General features: G+C 37.4%; 1 protein-coding gene across 5 annotated transcripts in view; it reads left to right on the forward strand.

Annotated features, from left to right (window-relative positions):
- The first annotated feature begins 74 nt into the window (after positions 1 to 74).
- Positions 75 to 21,315, forward strand: part of IFT25 (intraflagellar transport 25) — a 33,283-nt gene continuing 12,042 nt past the window's right edge. The window contains exons 1-4 of one of the 5 annotated variants that reach the window (XM_047084055.1): positions 2,080 to 2,373; positions 6,644 to 6,773; positions 8,430 to 8,499; positions 10,316 to 10,428. In XM_047084055.1, the coding sequence (XP_046940011.1) occupies positions 10,331 to 10,428 (98 nt within the window). In that variant the 5' untranslated portion in view covers positions 2,080 to 2,373; positions 6,644 to 6,773; positions 8,430 to 8,499; positions 10,316 to 10,330. Of the gene's footprint in view, positions 139 to 396; positions 425 to 2,079; positions 2,374 to 6,643; positions 6,774 to 8,429; positions 8,500 to 10,315; positions 10,429 to 21,315 lie in introns of those variants that run through there. The other 4 variants (XM_047084056.1, XM_047084054.1, XM_047084053.1 and 1 more) reach the window with 4 other exon arrangements.

Here is a 21,315-nt window from a genome sequence, read left to right on the forward strand (position 1 = left end):
GGGCTGGGAAGACGCGCGTGCGCGGAACCCGAAATGAGGGGCGGGGCCGGGCTGGAGGCGGGGCCGGGCCCCGGGCTGGAGACCTGAGGGCGGAGGGCTCGGATCCGGGAAAGGTGGAGATTGCGCATGCGTGTTCGCGTAAGGGCGGGTCCCCTGGGTCCTACAAAGCCCCTGGGATTAATATGAGATGGGGGAGGGTAGGCGGCGCGGGCTCGGCCGCTGCTTTGAGGAAAGGCCCTAGGGTGGGGCTGCGTAGTTTAGCCGCGAAGTTAAGGAGAACTCGGAGGCGGGGCCTGCAGGAGAGGTGGGGCAAAGAACCCGGAGTCGAGATGGGAGCGCGCCCCGAGAGCGCGGCTGAGAACCGGGACGGATTTCGCGGGGCGGGGCCTGTAGGTGGGATGGAGCGAAGAGCTCGAGTAGAGAAGTGCGCGCTCCCGGGAACTCTTTGGAGGCTTGGAGTAGGGGGCGGGGCTAGTGGCCGGGGCGCGCTGCGGCGCGGCGCGGCGGGGCGGGGCGGGACGGAAAGGAGGTTCCGGAGCCTGGACTGTCTGCCCGCCTGGAGCTAACGGGAGTGCAGGCGAGCGGGGCGGCGGGGCGGTGGGGATGGTGTGGGTGGGATCCTGGCTGGACGGAGGCGGACAGAGCGGGGAGCTGGTGGAGAGGCGAGCGAGAGTGGGGAGGATTGCGAGGAGACGCGCGGCGGGGAGGTGGAAGGCGGGAGGGCGCTGAGAGGCGGCCCGAGTGGGGACATGGATGGGGGAAGTCTGACGCAGACACCAGTGGCATTCCACGAACTTTTTTGAGCCCTGAAATGATGTTTTCACTCTCAAAAGGGAAAAACAATTGCAAATCGAAATTAATAAGTCTACCAAAATAACCTCTCAACTGGTACATAAGCCATATATTATGAATCACGATGTGGGTTCATTTAATACATTTTATACAATTTGGAGTGGGGCGATCAAGTCTGAGTGTTTAGGACCCTTGGAGGTCCTGAAATGGCCTTGAACCGAGAAGGGTTTGGGTTGGAAGCGAGGAGGTAGTGTCAGCTGGTTTGCCTTTCTAGGGATACCAAGCCGAAGGCGTTGGCCCCTGGGAGTACCAAGTCAGGGATACTGCGAAATTGACTTCTCTAGGTTTTCAGAAAGGGACCAGAAATGTCATGTGAACTGGAGATTAAAGGGTGGCTAAGTCGCCCTGGGTTTAGAGTACAGGATAAGACATCAGGGAAGTCCAGGGTCAGGGACCTTAAAAGGTGCAGAGGATGGTACCTCAGAGTGCACCCCCTTTAGTAAACTGAGGCCCTAAGGGAATACCTGATTTAGAGTAAGGTATCCCAGGGTGGGGTTTAGACTACATTGCAAACCTGCATCTTGTAATTGTGGAAGCAACATATCTATGGAGTTGTCTGGTGGGTTTCTTTGGGGCTAGTTTGCCTCTTTCTTATTAACCACAACAAAGGAACCTTAAAGAGAACTCAACTTCTGCCATTAAATAATTACATCCAACACAGGAAATGGGAAGGATATTGACGGACATAAGGAGGTATGAAGTGAGTTTTGTGTTAAAGTACATGTTGGCTTCCCTCAGACAACTTAGATGATAATGTGAGGCAAGAAAACTGAACGTTTAGCGTATATCCTTTCCTTATTCATATACTACACGTCAATGCTAGTTTTCCCTAAAACATAACTTTTTTAAAGCATATTCTCTGCTTAAGTCTCCAACCCCCACATTTCCACCCCCAAATATATTACCATAAGGTTTTTCCACTTCTTTACTATTCACATTTTGGGCTAGATAATTATTTGTTGTGGGGGACTGTCCTGTGCACGGTGGGATATTTAGAAGCATCACAAAATACCCACGAGGTGCCCATAGTAGCGCACACACACACACGCACACACATACCAAGTTATGACAGCAAAACTCTTTAAAAATTGTTGGGGCACCTGGGTGGCTCAGTTGGTTAAGGCAACTTGACTTGATTTCAGCTCGGGTCATGATCTCACGTCATGACATCAAGCCCCACAGGGCTCTGCACTGGGTGTGAAGCCTACCTAAGATTCTCTGACCTTCCCCTGCTCTGGCATGAGTGTGTTCTCTCTAAAAAAAAAAAAAAGGAAAAAATTGTCATGTTCCTGGGGGACAAAATTACCCCCAGTTCTATTGAGAACCATAGGATAGAGCCCATTGACTTTAACCTGGCTTTTAAGATCCTTCATTATCTGTTCTCAGTCTGTTTTTCCCAGAACGTGATCAGTCTAAAAGAACCACCAATGCAGGAATCCTTTCTTTAGTTTCCTCCATAAATTATCTACTTGTCTGGGACACTTTCAAGGATGGAAAAGACTTAAAACCTTTACTTTGCCAGTAAGTTCTTTTATCTGTGATGTCTTTCTTCCTGTTTAAAATTTGTATTTGTTGAGTCCAGTTCTCCCTCTTGGAGTTGTAAAAGAAAAATTCTAATCCTTTTTTCGTTTTTTTTTTTAATTTTTTTTTTTTAATTTTTTTTCAACGTTTTTATTTATTTTTGGGACAGACAGAGACAGAGCATGAACAGGGGAGGGGCAGAGAGAGAGGGAGACACAGAATCGGAAACAGGCTCCAGGCTCCGAGCCATCAGCCCAGAGCCTGACGCGGGGCTCGAACTCACAGACCGTGAGATCATGACCTGGCTGAAGTCGGACGCTTAACCGACTGCGCCACCCAGGCGCCCCTCCTTTTTTCGTTTTTGAACACTTGTGATATTAATCGCGTTTTTCTCTTTTGAAACATTTCAGCTCCTAATTCTTTCAACTTTCTCCATGTGATAATTCATGAACTTTTTGTTTTCCACTGACAAGGTGAAGTCTGACAATGTCCTACTTAAAATATACTACCCAGAACTAAACACGATTCTGGATGTAGATCACATTATTACACATAACATAGTATAATATTTGTTGCCTGTTTGTCCATCTTCCTTGACTCTGAGCTTGAAGGCAAGAACCAAGTCTTAGTCACCATCTTTGTCTTAGGTTGTAGTCATCTTTGCATTACTAGCAAGCACAATGCCTGGTCCTTAGTTAGTATTCACAAATTTTGATGGATATAGTTCCTCCTTACCTCTACTGCTATAATCTAAGATAGTATTCCTCTACCTTCGGGGGGTGGATATGTACACTCTTGCCCTATACTGTGACTTTGTAGTGAACCAAATCTATACATTTTACATATCTAGATCAGTGGTCAGCAAACTTCTTCTGTAAAGGGCTAGATAATAATTATTTTCACTTTTATGAGCCTTTTGATCTCTATGACAGTCACTGTAACACAAAAGTAGCCACGGACAGTGTATACATGGATGACTATGACCATGTTCAAATAAAACTATTCATGGATACTGAAGTATGGGTTTCATATAATTTTCATGTATCACAAGATATTATTTTAATTTTAAAAAGTAACTTAAAATAAAAAACATTCTCAGCTGATAGGCCATACAAAAGCAGATGGCAGGCTAGATTTGGCTCAGAGGCAGTAGTTTGCCAACCCCAATCTAGACCCAATCCTTGTGTGATTGATTTTTTAAGTCTGAGTATGGGCGTTTATTGTTATCCTTATTAAATATATTATTCATTGTACCCCATCTTTCTGCCTTGCTCAGATCTTTTTGTGTGCTAATTCTGTCATCCAGCATATTACCTGACATTCCAGCTTTGTGTCATCCGCAAAATTGATAAGCATACGTTTTCCATCTTTCATTAATAAAAATGTTGAATGGCATAAAGACAGAAGTCTTTCATAGTTCATTCTGTTCCATTAATCATCATTCTTTGAGCATAGCCACTCAAAGAGTTATAAATATCTACCTAAAGTACTGCCTGTCACCCAGCCGACATTTCTCCATCTGGTCCATGTGTATCTTAAGAGGCTTTGTCTGAAGTTTTGTTGAAATGTTCAGAACATGTCCCTAATTGGTAGTGACTCTATCAAAAAAACAAGAAATGTTTGTTATAATCTTTGTGAACTAATGTTATTGCTCCTTCCTATTGTACTACTCTCTTATTTATGTTTTCAAGGTTATCGTTTTAATACTGAAATTTGTTAATTTTAGAATTTTGTTGAAAATTAACACCCAAATTCATTGATCTGTATTTCTAGGAATTTATCATCTTTCTTCAAACTAAGTACTAACAGCATCTAACACTAGTTCTCTGGTATCGATAGTATTAAATGCAAGAAAAAAGCCAAAAAAAGAGGCACAAGTAGAAAATGTCAGAACATATCCCTTTTTTCTTGACCAATGTCACCATGGCTTTCAACTCTATAATACTAGATTTTTAAATTACAATAAAAATGAACTTTATGCCAATAAATATAAAAACAAGAAATAGTATTTTTCAAAATTGAAATTTCAGAATTGATTCAAGGCAGTGTGGAAAACCTGAAGCGAACAATTGAATTTGAAATAGTAAAAACAAAAAATGTGCCTAGAGAGATTTTAGCAGGCTTACAGGATCAAATAAGCTCTGTCTTATATAGATTGCTGACATATTTCACTTAGCATAACACTCTCCAGTTCCATCCACGTTGCTACAAAAGACCGTATTTCACTCTTGGTCATTGCCATGTAGTATTCCATTGTGTATATAAACCACAATTTCTTTATCCATTCATCAGTTGATGGACATTTAGGCTCTTTCCATAATTTGGCTATTGTTGAAAGTGCTGCTATAAACATTGGGGTACAAGTGTCCCTATGCATCAGCATTCCTGTATCCCTTGGGTAAATTCCTAGCAGTGCTATTGCTGGGTCATAGGGTAAGTCTATTTTTAATTTTTTGAGGAACCTCCACACTGTTTTCCAGAGCAGCTGCACCAGTTTGCATTCCCACCAACAGTGCAAGAGGGTTCCCGTTTCTCCACATCCTCACCAGCATCTGTAGTCTGATTTGTTCATTTTAGCCACTCTGACTGGCGTGAGGTGATATCTCAGTGTGGTTTTGATTTGTTTTTCCCTAATGAGGAGTGATGTTGAGCATCTTTCCATGTGCCTGTTGGCCATCTGGATGTCTTCTTTAGAGAAGTGTCTATTCATATTTTCTGCCCATTTCTTCACTGGATTATTTGTTTTTTGGGTGTGGAGTTTGGGGAGTTCTTTATAGATTTTGGATACTAGCCTGGTAAAGAAAAATTTTAAATAGTCTTTTAAGTTAGTAATATATGTACTATTTCCAATGCTCTTCCTTCCCACTCATCCAGGATTCAACCTGAAATCCTTTCCCTTTGACCCACAGCACTTCCTTTAATATTTTTTGTAGTGTGGGTCTACTGGTAACAAATTCTTTCAGCTTTTGTTTGCCTAAAAATGCCTTTATTTTGCCTTCACTTTTGAAGGATGTTTTTGGTGGATATAGAATTCTATATTTTGTCTGTTAGCACTTTAAAGATGTCATTTCATTGTCATTTGGTCTCTATTGTTTCTGATGAGAAGTCAGTTTTTATTCTTGTTCTCCCAAATGTAATGTTGTTGTTTTTTGTTTTTTGTTTTTTTTTGCTTTAGCTGCTATTAATTTTTTATCTTTTCTTTAATTTTCAGCAATAAAGATGCCTCTAGGTGGGGTTTTCTTTGTTGTGTTTATCCAACTTAGGATTCAAGAGCTTCTTGGATCTTTGGTTTATGCCTTTCATAGATTTTGGAAAATTTTCAGCCACATCTCCTCAGATTTTTCTTCTATAGTACTGTTTTTCTCTCCTTCTGGGACTCCAATTGCATGTATTTCAGAATAGTTTGATAATGTCTCACAAGTATCTGATGCTCTGTTGTATTTCATTTTTTCTCTGTATTTCATTTTGGATCATTTCTGTTGACCTATCTTTAAGTTCACTGACCCATTATTATGTTGGATCCAATCTGTTGCTAAGCCTATCTAATGAATTCTTTATTTGAGATACTATGCTTTTCAGTTCTGGAATTTTCATTTTGTTTTTCTTTAGTTTCCATTTCTCTGCTAAAATTCCCTTGTCCATCTTTTCACTAAATTATCTAACAGATTTATAATAGCTATCTTAGGTAATTCCAGCACTTGGGTCATCTATAGGTCCGCTGAAGTGATTTTGTATATTGGATGTTGTGTTTAAAAGAACAATAGATCCTCAAGTAGATAATGCTTTTTCCCAGAGAGGCAATTTTCTTTCCCCAGCAGCCAGGATAAGGGGCAGATCACTTTAGTCCACCTCAGGATTGGACTGAGTTGTAGTTTTATTTAAATAGTTTCAGTTTATAGGGGTGCCTCGGTAGCTCAGTTGGTTAAACGTCTGACTCTCGGTTTCGGCTCAGGTCATGATCTCGCAATTTCATGAGTTCAGGCCCCACATCGGGCTCTGTGCTGACAGTGTGGAGCCTGCTTGGGATTCTCTCTCTCTGTCTCTCTCTCTCTCCCTTCCTCCCTCCCTCCCTCCCTCTCTCTGCTCCCTTGCTTACACTGCCTCTGTCTCTCTCAAAATAAAGAGATAAACTTAAAAAAATAAAAATAAATAGTTCAGTTTACCTCTAATTTCAGATATTCAGTTTGCCTCTAAATTCAGATCAGTCCCCTCCATCAGGGCTTTGGGATCTAAGTACCCAAGGTCACAGAAATCTTTCTTTGCTTTTCAGTTCATACCCAACTTCCTGTGAAGCTCCACTTGGGGGACGATTTCTTTGATTTTATTAGAGGTTGAGCTGGGTTGGGGCTGGATTGCATCTTTACTTAGTTGCACTTCAAGTCTATGACACAGTGATATGGGTAAGTGTCAAAAACAATGATGAAAGAAGCCGGATACAAATGAGTACAAACTGTATGAGTCTATGTATATGAATCTCAGTCAAAATTAATATAAGAAATAAGGACCATACTTAACCTTGGAAAGGTGGGAAGGGTAGTGATTGGGAGGGGGCATGCAGAGAGCTTCTGAGGTGCTGATAATATTCTACTTCTTTACCTGGGTGTTGGTTACCTGGGTGTGTTAACTTTGTGAAAATTTATTGCTCTACGTACTTCTGATTTGTGTTCTCTTCTGTTTATATGTTATAGTTAAGCAATAAAAAGTGGGGGTGGGAAAACTCTTACACACACACACACACACACACACACACACACACACACAAAGTTAAAAAGAAAAATCAAGCTGCAGAGTAGAAGATATTTGCAACAAATATAACAAAGGATTTGTATCCAGAATATTTTATTTTAAAAATCCCCATAAATCAAAGAGCAAAGGACGACAAAAGTTTTAAAAAGCAACACAATAGAAAAATGAACAAAGGATAAGGAAGAGCAAATAACGGAAGGAGGTCTGAATGGCTCATGATCATATGAAACAGTATTCAACCTCACTAATAATTATACAAATATGAATTATAACCTTATTGAAATATCATTTCACACCGATGAGATTGGGTAAAGCCAAAATATCTAACAATACCAAATTGGTGAGAATATGAGGAAGCAGAAACTCATACATTGTTGATGGTAGTGTAAATTGTTAAAATTTAGACATCTAGGGGCGCCTGGGTGGCGCAGTCGGTTAAGCATCCGACTTCAGCCAGGTCACGATCTCGCGGTCCGTGAGTTCGAGCCCCGCGTCGGGCTCTGGGCTGATGGCTCAGAGCCTGGAGCCTGTTTCTGATTCTGTGTCTCCCTCTCTCTCTGCCCCTCCCCCGTTCATGCTCTGTCTCTCTCTGTCCCGAAAGTAAGTAAACGTTGAAAAAAAAAAAATTAAAAAAAAAAAATTTAGACATCTAGTTGATCAATTATTGACTTGAAGATATGCTGATTCTAAGTTTCTGCCATTTTACTTCTGTAAAGAGACTTTTATCATAAAGACTTTCTCCCACATGTGCTAAGGATACACACACAAAGATACTCATTTCAAATTCGTTTGTAATAATAGCAAAAAATTGGAAACTTACCCAAATATTCATCATTAGAGAAATAGAGAAAGACCTGACAGCAGTTGAAGTGAATAAAGTAGATTTATATATATATCAACACGATTAAAAACTTGAATGAAAAAAGCGGATAGCATAAGGATATGTATATACATATATATACATAGAGAGAGAGAGAGAGCGCGAGAGCATTTAAGTTTTAAAAGAACAGTGCATGTCATTTATGGATACATATATGGTAAAAGTATAAAAACATAGTAAGGAGGTGTATTTATCAACTTGAGAATAGCTGTTACCTTTGGGCAAGGAAAGAAATGGGCAAAAATGTTAATATTAAATCTGGACAGCGGGTACATAGTTATTTAACATATGTGATATTCTCTGTAATTTGTTGATTGTTTATTTGAAACAGTTTCACTTTTTAAAAAAATCAGACTGAGGCTGGAGTATGAAGGGTATTGGAAGCTTTTCTCCTTTTTCCAAACACTCTTTGTCTTTTAATTCTTTATAGATTCAGCTTCATAGTCACTTTGCATCTACATATTGGTTTGTGCCCTCTCACGACCAGATCAAGGAGAAAGGTGAGTGAGATCTGATAGAATCTTTTCTCATCTTCTGTCTTATCTACCAGAATCCATAGTAGAGCTCAATGATATCTTTTCAGGATACTTTTATTAAACTTAAAATATTACCGTACAATAGAAATGTCTTGAAACCCATGACCCAAGTGACTGATGTAGAATTTAAAAATAAGCAAAAGCTTGTCTTCTCTCTTATTTTATATTCTGCATCAAAAAAATAATGATGGTAAGATACCTTTTAAGTTGTGAATAATGTAGTTTGCTATTTTCAGTTGATAAATGTATGGGTAAACAGTCACAAAAACATCCGCTTTTATGTTCCAGATTTTTTTTTTTAATTTTTTTTTTCAACGTTTATTTTTATTTTTGGGACAGAGAGAGACAGAGCATGAACAGGGGAGGCGCAGAGAGAGAGGGAGACACAGAACCGGAAGCAGGCTCCAGGCTCCGAGCCATCAGCCCAGAGCCCGATGCGGGGCTCGAACCCACGGACCGCGAGATCGTGACCTGGCTGAAGTCGGACGCCCAACCGACTGCGCCACCCAGGCGCCCCTGTTCCAGATTTTTTTTAAAAAAATGTTTTTAACATTTTTATTTATTATTGAGAGACAGAGTATGAACATGGGGGGGTCCGAAAGAGGGGGAGACACAGAATCTGAAGCAGGCTCCAGGCTCTGAGCTGTCAGCACAGAGCCTGATGCGAGGCTGGAACTCGCAAACCACACACTCATGTCCTGAGCCGAAGTTGGATGCTTAACTGACTGAGACACCCAGGCGCCCCATGTTCCAGATTTTTTTTAATTTCAGAAATATGGGGCACCAGCTGGGTGGCTCAGCTGGTTAAATGTCTTGGTTTCAGCTCAGGTCATGATATCATGGTTCATGGGTTTGAGCCTCATGTCAGGCTCCGCACTGACAGTGTGGAGCCTGCTTGGGATTCTCTCTCTGTCTCTCTCTCTCTCTCTCTCTCTCTCTCTCTCTCTGCCCCTCCCCCACTCACTCTCTCTGCCTCTATCTCAAAATAAATAAATAAACTTAAAAAATTAAAAAAATAAATTTCAGAAATATAACAATATAAATCATTTTTTAAATTTACTCAATAATTCAGTGAAAAAGAATGAAATCTTGGCATTTGCAACAACATGGATAGAACTGGAGGGTATTATGCTGAGTAAAATAAGTCAGTTGAAGAAAGACAGGTATCACATGATTTCACTCATGTGGAATTTGAGAAACTTGACAGATGATCATAAGGGAAGGGTAGGAAAAATAAGATAAAAACAGAGAGGGAGGCAAACCAGAAGAAACCCTTAATACAGAGAACAAACTGAGGGTAGATGGGGATGGGGAAAATGGGTGATGGGCATTAAGGAGGGCACTTGTTGGGATGAGATTGGGTGTTACATATAAGTATGAATCACTGGATTCTACTCCTGAAGCCAAGACCACACTGTATGTTAACTAATTTGAGAATAAAGTATTTAAAAATTTACCCATTAATTCATGCCACTTTAGCTTGTTAATTGGTTCTATATCATTATTGAGGACTTTTAATTTTAGAATCAGAGAAATGATGTCAGAGTAGTCAGTCTTGTTTTGTGGAGTTAGAGTAGTAGAAATAATCATTTTCTTACAGATTACTGCTGGGAGAGGTTAGAAGTTTACTTATGTAAATAAACGTTAGAGTCCTTTTCACTTGTTGAATAGCTTGGTTGTTAAGCTGTGTGCTAGGCAACAGGCTTTCTCTGTCTTCCTTTTCTCAGATCAAGTTCAGAGAATCAAGAATTTACTATTTTTATTATTGTTTCATTTGCAGATTAAACACTTTAAGATGAAAAAAATTGACCTGTGTTTGAGCTCTGAGGGGGCGGAAGTGATTTTAGCTACATCAAGTGATGAAAAACACCCTCCTGAAAATATGATTGATGGGTAAGAGTTACTATTTTTTCTTCCTTAAAGTCTTGATAGTAGGTCAGTGAACCCCTTGAGTACTGGGACTATGCTTTGCAACAACCAGAACTTTTAAACATAGTTTAATAAATGTTTGGTGAAGTATATTACTTGACAATGTTCACCTTTGGTACCATTCCTGAAACCAATTCAGTTGTGTATATTTAGGTTTCTGATCCTTTCTTTATAATTCTTAAACAGACCTTTTATACAAATAGTTTTTTATGAAGCTGTTTAACAAGGCAAAACTTCAAACAACTACCTCATTTTATGGAAGAGTACATTTTAATATCTGGTTATGATTTTATTCCAAGTTTTTTTTTTAGTTTATAGGAATAAAAACATTGTAACTTCTCATCTACTGCCTATGTCCTTAGTGGTCTAAGCAACATCTTTGCTAAACTGAATGCTTAACTTCCTGCTATCCACATGCATTGTTTGGTTCTCAGCTTCTTGTTATCATTCCAATTTCCTCTCTTCACTGTGTTAGAGCTTATTCTAGGTAGAGATAAATATCATTCTCAGGCTTTTGAATTCCAAGAAAAAGTAGTTAGTGGGAAATGTCCTTTTTTAATAGTTGTGACCATTTTATTACTTTCTTGAATTCTCTTTCTAGATATCTGTACAATGGCCAGAGTTTGACTCATAGAATCATATAATTTTAGAGCTGGAAGGACTTAGGAATTTATCTTAGGTAAACGTTTTATTTTAGACTTGTAGTAAGAGAAGTCTAAAGAGATCAAGTACTAGTTTTAATTATTGAAGGCAGAGCCAGTTATAACGCGGATCTTGTGGTTTTTGTGTGTGTGTTTTACTGTGAACCCCATGTATCTAGATAAAATTCTAGCAATTCAACCTCTTCCTTTAAGCCTAGTTGTTATCTCCTGTCTGACATCTGTCCCTTTGCCTTCACGTAAGATTAATTTACCTTTGTGTTGGTCTGTAAAAGAATTTAGTATATACCTCTATTACCTTATTCCTTTATTATATGATTATTTATTTTGAATGTTTGTGTCCTCTCTTAACTATGAATTCCTACAAGTTAGAGACTATGACTTACTCAAATACTGTTACTTACTTAAAATAATTGTTGAGTAGCTTGAATTTGACCATCAACTATCAAACTCAAATTATATTGGAAAGTAGCTGAGGACACACACACACACACACACACACACACACACACATATGCATGTATTACTTTATATTTGCATAGGGCTTTATAGTTTCATAGATGTTATGTCATTTGACCCTCACCATAAGCTTGGGAAATAAGAGGCAAGATATTTTACAAATGTATTTTCAATCCATTGTAAAGATGAGGAAAAGGATAATCAGAGATAAAGATGACTTATTCAAAATTACACAGATAACCAAGTGGTGGAATCAAGATTAACACTCATGTCTTTTAACTCCTAGTTTGGGGTTCTTTGTACCATACTATCATAAGTCAAACTTTAGGTTTGAATCCGAAACTCAATATCTGTTTTTTTGCCTGTGCCTCTTAATCCTTCGTCTTTTACTTCCTAAAGTTCAGGTAATAGTTATTTATCCCACTCTGCCTTGGAGTAGAGAAATTAATGTGGGGACTGCTGTGAGGATACACAGACATAAAAAGATTCACCTTAAGTTGTTTTCAGAAATAGAGATCTTTCCAAAGATCAGTCCATATTAATGAATGATTAAGGACATCATACTTAATTAGACAAAACCCTTAGTACGGAAAACTATATGGAATAAAAGTAGTTACTGGACCTGACAGCTAAGCAGAACACATCAGAGACTTTTAATGCATATGCATTTCCAATAAATACAATTAGACTTTATACAGTAGATATTAAAAATTATTCTCTGCTCATGGGTTGGTTTGTCTAAATGGAAGTAACCATAGAATTATTTGGGGAAAACAATGCCATAAATTTGCCCCCATTAGGCAGTTCTCCCAACTCTCAATTTCCTCAGGAATCAGAGTTAAAGAAAGTGATTATATTTCTACTTGCCTTTGACTCTATTTTTGCTCTCTGATATTTAATATATCAATGAAAAAGGAGAAAGGAAGTTCTGCACTAGAAAAAAACGAGTGAAGAGAAAAGGGAGACGGAGAATTAGTCCTTTCAGCATAATATAGAAGAATACTAGATTTACAATTAAAACCCTGGTGGGGGTGCCTGGGTGGCTCAGTCAGTTAAGCATCCAACTCTTGATCTTAGCTCAGGTCATGATCTCACAGGTCATGAGATAGAGCCCCTCTGTGCTGACAGCACAGAGCTTGGGATTCTTTATCTCTGTCTCTCTGCCCCTCCCCAACTTGCGTGCATGCACACTCTCTCTCTCTCAAAAAAAAAAAAAAAAAACCACACAAAAAAAACAACTTTAAAATTCCTGGTGGAGTGAACTATATGTGTTAACTTGGACTAAAAGTATATCTTTGAGCCTCACTTCTCTGATCTGCAAAATGGAGATAACACTACCTACACTGACTACCTCAGAGTTGTGAAAAAAATCACTTGAGATAATAGATGTTAAAATAGATGTTAAAGCCTTATTTAAAAGAAAACTACCATTTTTATGACTTCGTTATACCTAACTATGAGAATTCAGTCATATGCCATTTAAAAATCTATTTATTTATTTATTTAAAAATTTTCAGTATGATTAACATATTAATCATATGCTATATTAATTTCAGGTGTAAAATAGAGTGATTTAACAATTCTGTACATTACTCACTGCCCTTAATCCCCTTCACCTATTTTAACCCATCCCCTAATCCACTTCCCTTCTGGCAACTAACTACCAGTTTGTTCTCTGTATATTAGTCTGGTTTTTTTGTTTGTTTCTTTTCTTATTTGTTTGTTTTTTAATTCACATATTAGTAAAATCATATGGTATTTGTCTTTCTCTGACTTACTTCACTTAGCATTATACTCTCTAGCTCCACCCATGTGTTGCAGATGACAAGATTTCATTCTTTTTTATGGCTGACTAATATTGCATTGTATATATGTACCATATCTTCTTTATCCATTCATCTATGGATGGATACTTGAGTTGCTTCCATATCCTGGCTATTAATAAATAATGCTGCAATAAACAGAGTGGTGCTTTTGTCTTCTTGAATTAGTGTTTTCATTTTCTCTGGGTAAATACCCAGTAGTGGAATTACTGGATCTTATGGTGATTCTATCTTTAGTTTTTTGAGCAACCTCCATACTGTTTTCCACCATGATGGCACTGGTTTTAATTCCCACCAACAGTGCACAAGGGTTCCTTTTTGTCCACATCCTTGCCAACACCTCTTGCTTCTTGTGTTGTTGATTTCAACCATTCTGACAGGTGTGAGGTGGTATCTCATTGTGGTTTTGATTTGCATTTCCCTGATGATGAGTGATGTTGAGCATCTTTTGAGGGTCTGTTGGCCATCTGGATATCTTCTTTGTAGAAATATCTGTTCATGTCTTCTGCCTATTTTTAATTGGATTATTTGGGTTTTTTTAGTGTTAAATTGTATGAATTCTTTATATATTTTGGATATTAACCCCTTATTGGATATATCATTTGCAAATATATTCTCCCATTGAGTGTGTTCTCTTTTTGTTTTGTTGATGGTTTCCTTTGTTATACAAAAGCTTTTTATTTGGTTTAGTCCTAATAGTTTAATTTTGCTTTTGTTTCTCTTGCCAAAGGGAATATATCTATAAAAATGTTTCTACAGCTGATTTCAAGAGATTACTGTCTATGTTTTTGTTTTTTTTTTTAATTTGTGGGGGGGGGGGCGCCTGTGTGGCTCAGTCGGTTGAGCATCCGACTTCGGCTCAGGTCATAATCTTACGGCTCATAAGTTCTAGCCCTGTGGCAGGCTCTGTGTGTTGACAGCTCAGAGCCTGGAGCCTGCTTCAGATTCTGGGTCTCCCTTTCTGTCTGCCTCTCCCCTGCTTGCACTATCTCTCTCTCTCTCTCTCTGTCTCTCAAAATAAATAAACATTAAATTTTAAAAAATTATTAAAAAAATAATACATTTTCTTTATGTTTTAATTTTATTTTTGAGAGTACAAGTGGGGGAGGGGCAGAGAGAGAGAGGGAGACACAGAATCTAAAGTAGGCTCTAGGGTCTGAGCTGTTGGTATAGAGCCCAATGCGGGGCTCAAATTCATGGACTGTGCTGGGTTTGGAGCCTGTTTAAGATTTCTTTCCCTTTCTCTCTGCCCCTTCCCCATATGCTCTTTCTCTCTTTTCCTCTCTCTAAATAAATAAATAAATAGATAGATAGATAGATAGATAAAATAAAAGGTACAATTTATTGGCTTCCAGCATATTTACAGTTATACACCTATCTCCATAATCAATTTTAGAGCATTTCATTACTCTCCATTGCAACCCATTGCAGTCATCTTATATTCCCCCATCCCCATCAGCCCTAGGCTCTCAATAATCTACTTTATGTTATATCTCTATAGATTTGCCTTTCAGAGATTTAATGTAAATGGAATCATACATATGGTCTTTTGTGACTAGCTTCTTTCACTTACATGTTTTCTTTTTTTTCTTAAAAAAATTTTTTTAACGTTTATTTACTTTTTTTTTTCTATTTTTTTTTCAACGTTTATTTATTTTTGGGACAGAGAGAGACAGAGCACGAACAGGGGAGGGGCAGAGAGAGAGGGAGACACAGAATCGGAAACAGGCTCCAGGCTCCGAGCCATCAGCCCAGAGCCCGACGCGGGGGTCGAACCCACGGACCGCGAGATCGTGACCTGGCTGAAGTCGGACGCTTAACTGACTGCGCCACCCAGGCGCCCCACGTTTATTTACTTTTTGAGAGAGACAGAGCATGAGCGGGGGAGGGGCAGAGAGGGAGTCACAGATTCCAAAGCAGGCTCCAGGCTCTGCGCTGACAGTTCAGATCATGGGGCTCGAACTCATAAGAAATTATGACCTGAGCCGAAGTCGGATGCTTAACCGACTGAGCCACCCAAGTGCCCCTCACTTACATGTTTTCAAGTTTCATCCATGTTATAGCACATATCACTGCTTCATTTATTTTTATTGCCAAATAATATTCCATTGTACGGATATAGCACATTTTATTTATCCACTCACCAGGCTGATGGGTATTCAAGTTTTTTCTACTTTTAAGCTGGATTTTCTCCAGTCTTATTAAAAAATGCCAAGTGATTGGGAGAGAGCCAAAGCATAAGAGACTGTTAAAAACTGAGAACAAACTGAGGGTTGATGGGGGGTGGGAGGGAGGGGAGGGTGGGTGATGGGTATTGAGGAGGGCACCTTTTGGGATGAGCACTGGGTGTTGTATGGAAACCAATTTGTCAATAAATTTCATATAAAAAAAAATGCCAAGTGACAAATCCAAGAAACTCAGCAAGCCCCAAGCAAGGTAATTACAAAAAGACCATACTGCAGTCTGCTGAAAAGTAAGAAAAATATTTTTTAAATAGCTGCAGGAAAAAATATATTAACTACAAGGGAACAATAGTACCAGTGACAGCTGACTTTGCATCACAAACAGTGGAACACAGGTGACAGTGGAACAAAATCTTAAATCTTAAATGCTGAAAAAAGAAACAACAGAAAACCCCTGTCAACTCAGAATTCTGTATCTAGCTAATATATTCTTCAAAATTCAGGGCGAAATAGAAACATTTTATTCATCACAACTAGCCCTGCATCACAGGAAATGCTAAAGGAAGTTCTGCATGTTGAAGTGTTGTAATGCTAAATGGAAATTCAAATCTGAGGAAGAAATTAGGTACATTGGAAATTGTAAATATTTGGGTGGATGTAAAAAACTATCCTTTTTCTTTTAATTTTTAAAAAAATTCAACTAACCATGTAATGGGGAAAAAGACACATTGTACTGTGGGATTTATTATATACATATAGTAGTAAATGTTATGTATGTGAATGTAAAATACATGAAAATAATGGCACACAAGTGGAGTTCAATGTAAATTGACTATCGTGAGGTTATTATGACCTTGAGAATAGCCACACACCAAAAAAAGAGATATAAAACCAATAGAAAATTAAATGGAATTTTAGGGTTTTTTATTCGGTCAAAAGTAGATAAGAAAGGAGAAATAGAACAAGAAAAAAATAGATGGGAGGGCAAATAGAAAATGAATAGCAAGATGGTAGACTTAAATCCAACCATAGCAATAATTACATTAAATGCCAATGGGCTAGCCATTTTAATTAAATGGCAGAAATTGTCAGACTGGATAAAAGGACAATACCCATGTATATGCTGTCTGCACGAGATGTACCTTAAGTATAAAGTCACAAATAGGTTGAAAATAAGAGGATGAAATAGATGCATTCTATAAACAATAAACATAGGAAAGTAACTGGCTATATTCATACTAGACAAAGTAGAATGTAAAAGAGGAGAATTACCAGAGCTAAAGGGGACATTTTACAAGGTGTGAGCATCTTTTCATCAGGAAGAGATAATAATCCTAAATGTATACTGACCTAATAATAGATCTTCAAAATTTATAAAGCAAAAACTGACAGATGAAAGAGAAATAGACAAATCCATAATCATACTTGAAGATTTTAACAACTTTCTTTCAGTAATGGTAAAGCAGCCAGATGAAAAATCTAAAGATACAGATAGTAAAGGCATAGTAAAGATAGAATGATCTGCACAATACTGTCAGTCACCTTGACTAAACTGACATTTATACAACACTATAATCAACAATGGCACAGGGAACAAGTATACATTAAACATTCACTAAAATGTACTGGGGTATAAAATCTCAATAAATGTCAAAAGATTCAGATCTTAGGGAATATATTTTCCAAAAAATGGTAAACATGTGAGATGATGGTTGTGTTCTTTATTGTGGTCATGATTTTACAACATATACACGTATCAAATCATCATGTTGTATACATTAAACTTATGCAATGTTGTTATGTTGAATATATTGCAATAAAGCTGGAGAAAAGAATTTGTTCTCTGACCACTATGTAAGTAAATTACAAATAAATTTTAAATAGACACCTGGAAGAATATCTCTGAAACTTAGATTTTAAGCATGGCACTTCTAAATAACCCATGGGTCAAAGAAGAAATCACAAGGTATATTAGAAAATATTTTTAACTGAATGATGATGAAAACACAATATATTCACATTTGTAGATGCAGCTAATGTGGGTGATTCCAGGGAAATTTATAGCATAAATATTTTCTATTATAAAGAATTTTTAAGAACCAACAAATAAATTTCCACCTTAGGAAGCTAGATAAAGAAGAGCAAAGTATACCCAAAGAATGTAGAAGAAAATAAATAATAAAGAGCAGAAATCAATGAAATAGAAAATAGACAATTAGAAAAAATTAACAAAGCCAAAATTGATTATCTGAAGGGATTAATAAAAGTTATAGACCACTAGTAAGATTGACCAAGAAAGAATAGAGAAAATATAAATTACCAGTACCAGCAATGAAAGAAGCAATATTGGGTTCCCTGGGTGGCTCAGTCAGTTAAGCATCCAAATTTGGCTTGGGTCATGATCTCACAGTTCATGAGTTCAAGCCCCATGTTGGGCTCTATGCTGACAGCTCAGAGCCTGGAGCCTGCTTTAGATTCTGTGTCTCCCTCTCCCTTTGCCCCTCCCCTGCTTGTGCTCTGTCTCTCTCTCTCTCTCTCTCTCTCAAAAATAAATAAACATTAAAAACATTTTTTAAAAAAAGCAGTATCAGTACAGCTTCTAAAAGATTAATAAGTCACTATCAAGGACAAATTGAAGATATTAAATCATTATGTTGTATGCCTGAAATTAATATGTTAGATGTCAGTTATACCTCAATTTAAAAATATTTTCCATTAGGGGCGCCTAGGTGGCTCAGTTAGTTAAGCATCCAACTTCGGCCCAGGTCACGATCTCATGGTTCATGGGTTCGAGCACCACATCAGGCTCTGCACTGAACAGCCCAGAGCCTGGAGCCTGCTTTGGATTCTGTCCCTCCCACTCTGTCTGCCCCTCCCCCACTTGTGCTCTGTCTCTCTCTCTCTCTCTCTCAAAAATAAATAAACATTAAAAAATGTTTTTAATTAAAAAAGAACAAATTTAGGCTAATAAATTTGACGACTTAAATGGACAGATTCCTTGAAAAACTCAACCTATAAAAATGACAAAAGATGAAAAAGGGTATTTGAATAGCCATGTATCTATTGTAAAGTCTGTCAAATATTTTGAGGAAAAAATAGTATAAATCTTTCAAAAATAGAGGAAGAAACATTTCTCAAATTGTTTTTTATGAGAACAGTGTAACCCTGAAACTAAAATCTGACAAAAACATTACAAGGAAAGGAAAGGAAGGAAAGGAAACAAGAAACGAAAATTAAAGAACAATATTCTTTATGAACATAGACACAAAAATCCTTATAAACTGAATTCAGCAAATGGAATTAATCCTGGGAATGCAAGGTTGGCATATTTACCACGTTATCATAGGAATACAAGGTTGGGTGTAATTCACCACATTGCCAGAACGAGGGGGAAAAATCAGATGATCATCCCAATAGATGATTTTGACAAAATCCAACATTCATTTATGATAACAGTTCTTAGCAACCAATCAGATTAACCAGTCTGATAAAGTCATCTACTAAACACATTCAGCTTAGTGCTGAAATAATAAATGCTTTCACCCTGAGATTGGAAATAGAGCAAGAATGTTTGCTCTCACACCATTTCTATTCAGCATTGTCCTGGAGGTTTTAAACCATGCAATAAGGAAAAAAAAAAGATATAAAAGGCATAAATATTAGAAGGAATAAAATTGTCTCTGTTCACAGATTGCATTGTTTCATCTGAATCTACAAAAAACAAGGAATCTACCAAAGAAAGCCTACTAGAGCTAATAAGTAAATTTAGCAAGGTCAATATATAAAAATCAACTGTATTACTATATAATAGCAGGAAACATTTGGAAACTGAAGTTTAAAAAATTCCATTTACAATAACAGTTAAAATATAAGAGAGTTAAGAATAAATTTAATAAGATACGCAAATATTTACACTGAAAACTATAAAATGTTGCTGAGAAAAATTAAATAAATAGATGAAAAAAATGCACTACATTAATGATTGGAAAATTTCATATTGTCAAGATGCAATTTCTCCCTAACATAACCATCGATTCAGCACAATGTCGATTAAAATCTCAAATGACTTTTTGCATAAAACACAAGTTGATTCTGAAATGTATATGGAAATGCAAGGGTCTCGTCTAGTCAAAATAATCTTGAAAAAGAAGAAAGTTTGAGCACTTATGTGATTTGATTTCAAGATTTAAAAATAACTTACAGTAATCAAAACAGTGTGATATTTTTGTAAAGATAGGTATCTATATCAGTGGGACAGAATAGAAAGCCCAGAAATAGACCCACTTATGCAAGGTCAATTAATTTTATTTCTTTTTAAAATTTTTTTAACGTTTATTTATTTTTGAGAGAGAGAGAGAGAGAGCATGAGCAGGGGAAGGGCAGAGAGTGAGGGAGATACAATCTGAAGCAGGCTCCAGGCTCTGAACTGTCAGCACAGAGCCTTACACGGGGCTTGAGCCCACGAATTGTGAGATCATGACCTGAGTTGAAGTCAGATGCTTAACTGACTGAGCCACCCAGATGCCCCAAGGTCAATTAATTTTCAACAGAAGGCTAAGGATATAGAAACAGAACAATGGAATAAAATGGAGGAGGCAGAAATAGATCTACCCATATACAGTCCATTAATTTTAGGCAAAGACATCAAAGCAATTAAATAAGAAAAGGAAAGTCTTTTAGTAAATGGTGCTGGAACAACTGAATAAACATACAAATAAAAATGAACCTCTACCCGTACCTTATACCAAACATAAAAGTTAATTCAAGATGGATCATAGATCTCCACTCAGAGCTAAAATTACTAAGCTTTGAGAAGAAAACATTAGAATGTACCTTCATGACAATGGGGTAAGCAAAGATTTCTTAGGACGTAAAAATCACTAAACATAAAAGAAAAAAGTTGTAAAACTGGACTTCACCAAAAATAAAACTTCTACCCATTGAAAGACACAAGGAGGAAAAGGAAAAGGCAAACTACAGACTGGAAAAAAATATACACAATACATATTATTTCACAAAGGACTCCTACAAAAATATATAGTAATGTACAGTTGACCCTTGAACAACATGGGTTTGAACTGCATGGGATTTTTTTCTGAATAAATATATGTACAGTGGTGTAAACGTATTTTCTTTTCCTGCAGATTTTCTTAACATGTTTTTTACTCTAGCTTACTTTATTGTATCATTATATAGTACATATAACATACAGAATATTGTTAATTGATTGTGTTGTCAGTAAAGCTTCTGGTAAATACTAGGCTATTAGTAGTTAGGTTTTGGGGGTCAAAAGTTATACATAGATTTTGACTGTGTATCAGGTCGGCAGCCCTAACCCCCACATTGTTCAAGTCAACTATATAACCAGTTTAATAATAAAAGAAAAAACACTTAACAGGCATTTCACAAAAGAAAATGTGTGAATGGCCAAAAAGCCCATGAAAAAATGCTTAGCAACATTTGTTATCAGAGAAATGCAAATTAATTATCATTGTAAGACACCATTTTACATCCATTAGCATGGCTAACATTTAAAAGACTGACAACAGCAAGTGTTGACAAGGGTGTGGAGCAACTAGAACCCTCTTACATTGATGGTAGGAGTATAAAATAGTACAACCACTTTGGAAATCTGACAGCTTCTTGTAAAATTAAATATACCTCTGCCCTGTGACCCAGCATTTCTACTCCTAATAATTACCCAAGAGAAATTGAAAATATGTCCAC

The sequence above is a fragment of the Lynx rufus genome, unplaced genomic scaffold (genome assembly GCF_022079265.1).
Source record: "Lynx rufus isolate CCGP_SWC_20201006 ecotype Redwood Valley unplaced genomic scaffold, mLynRuf1.p SCAF_2, whole genome shotgun sequence".
In the NCBI taxonomy this organism is placed as follows: domain Eukaryota; kingdom Metazoa; phylum Chordata; class Mammalia; order Carnivora; family Felidae; genus Lynx; species Lynx rufus.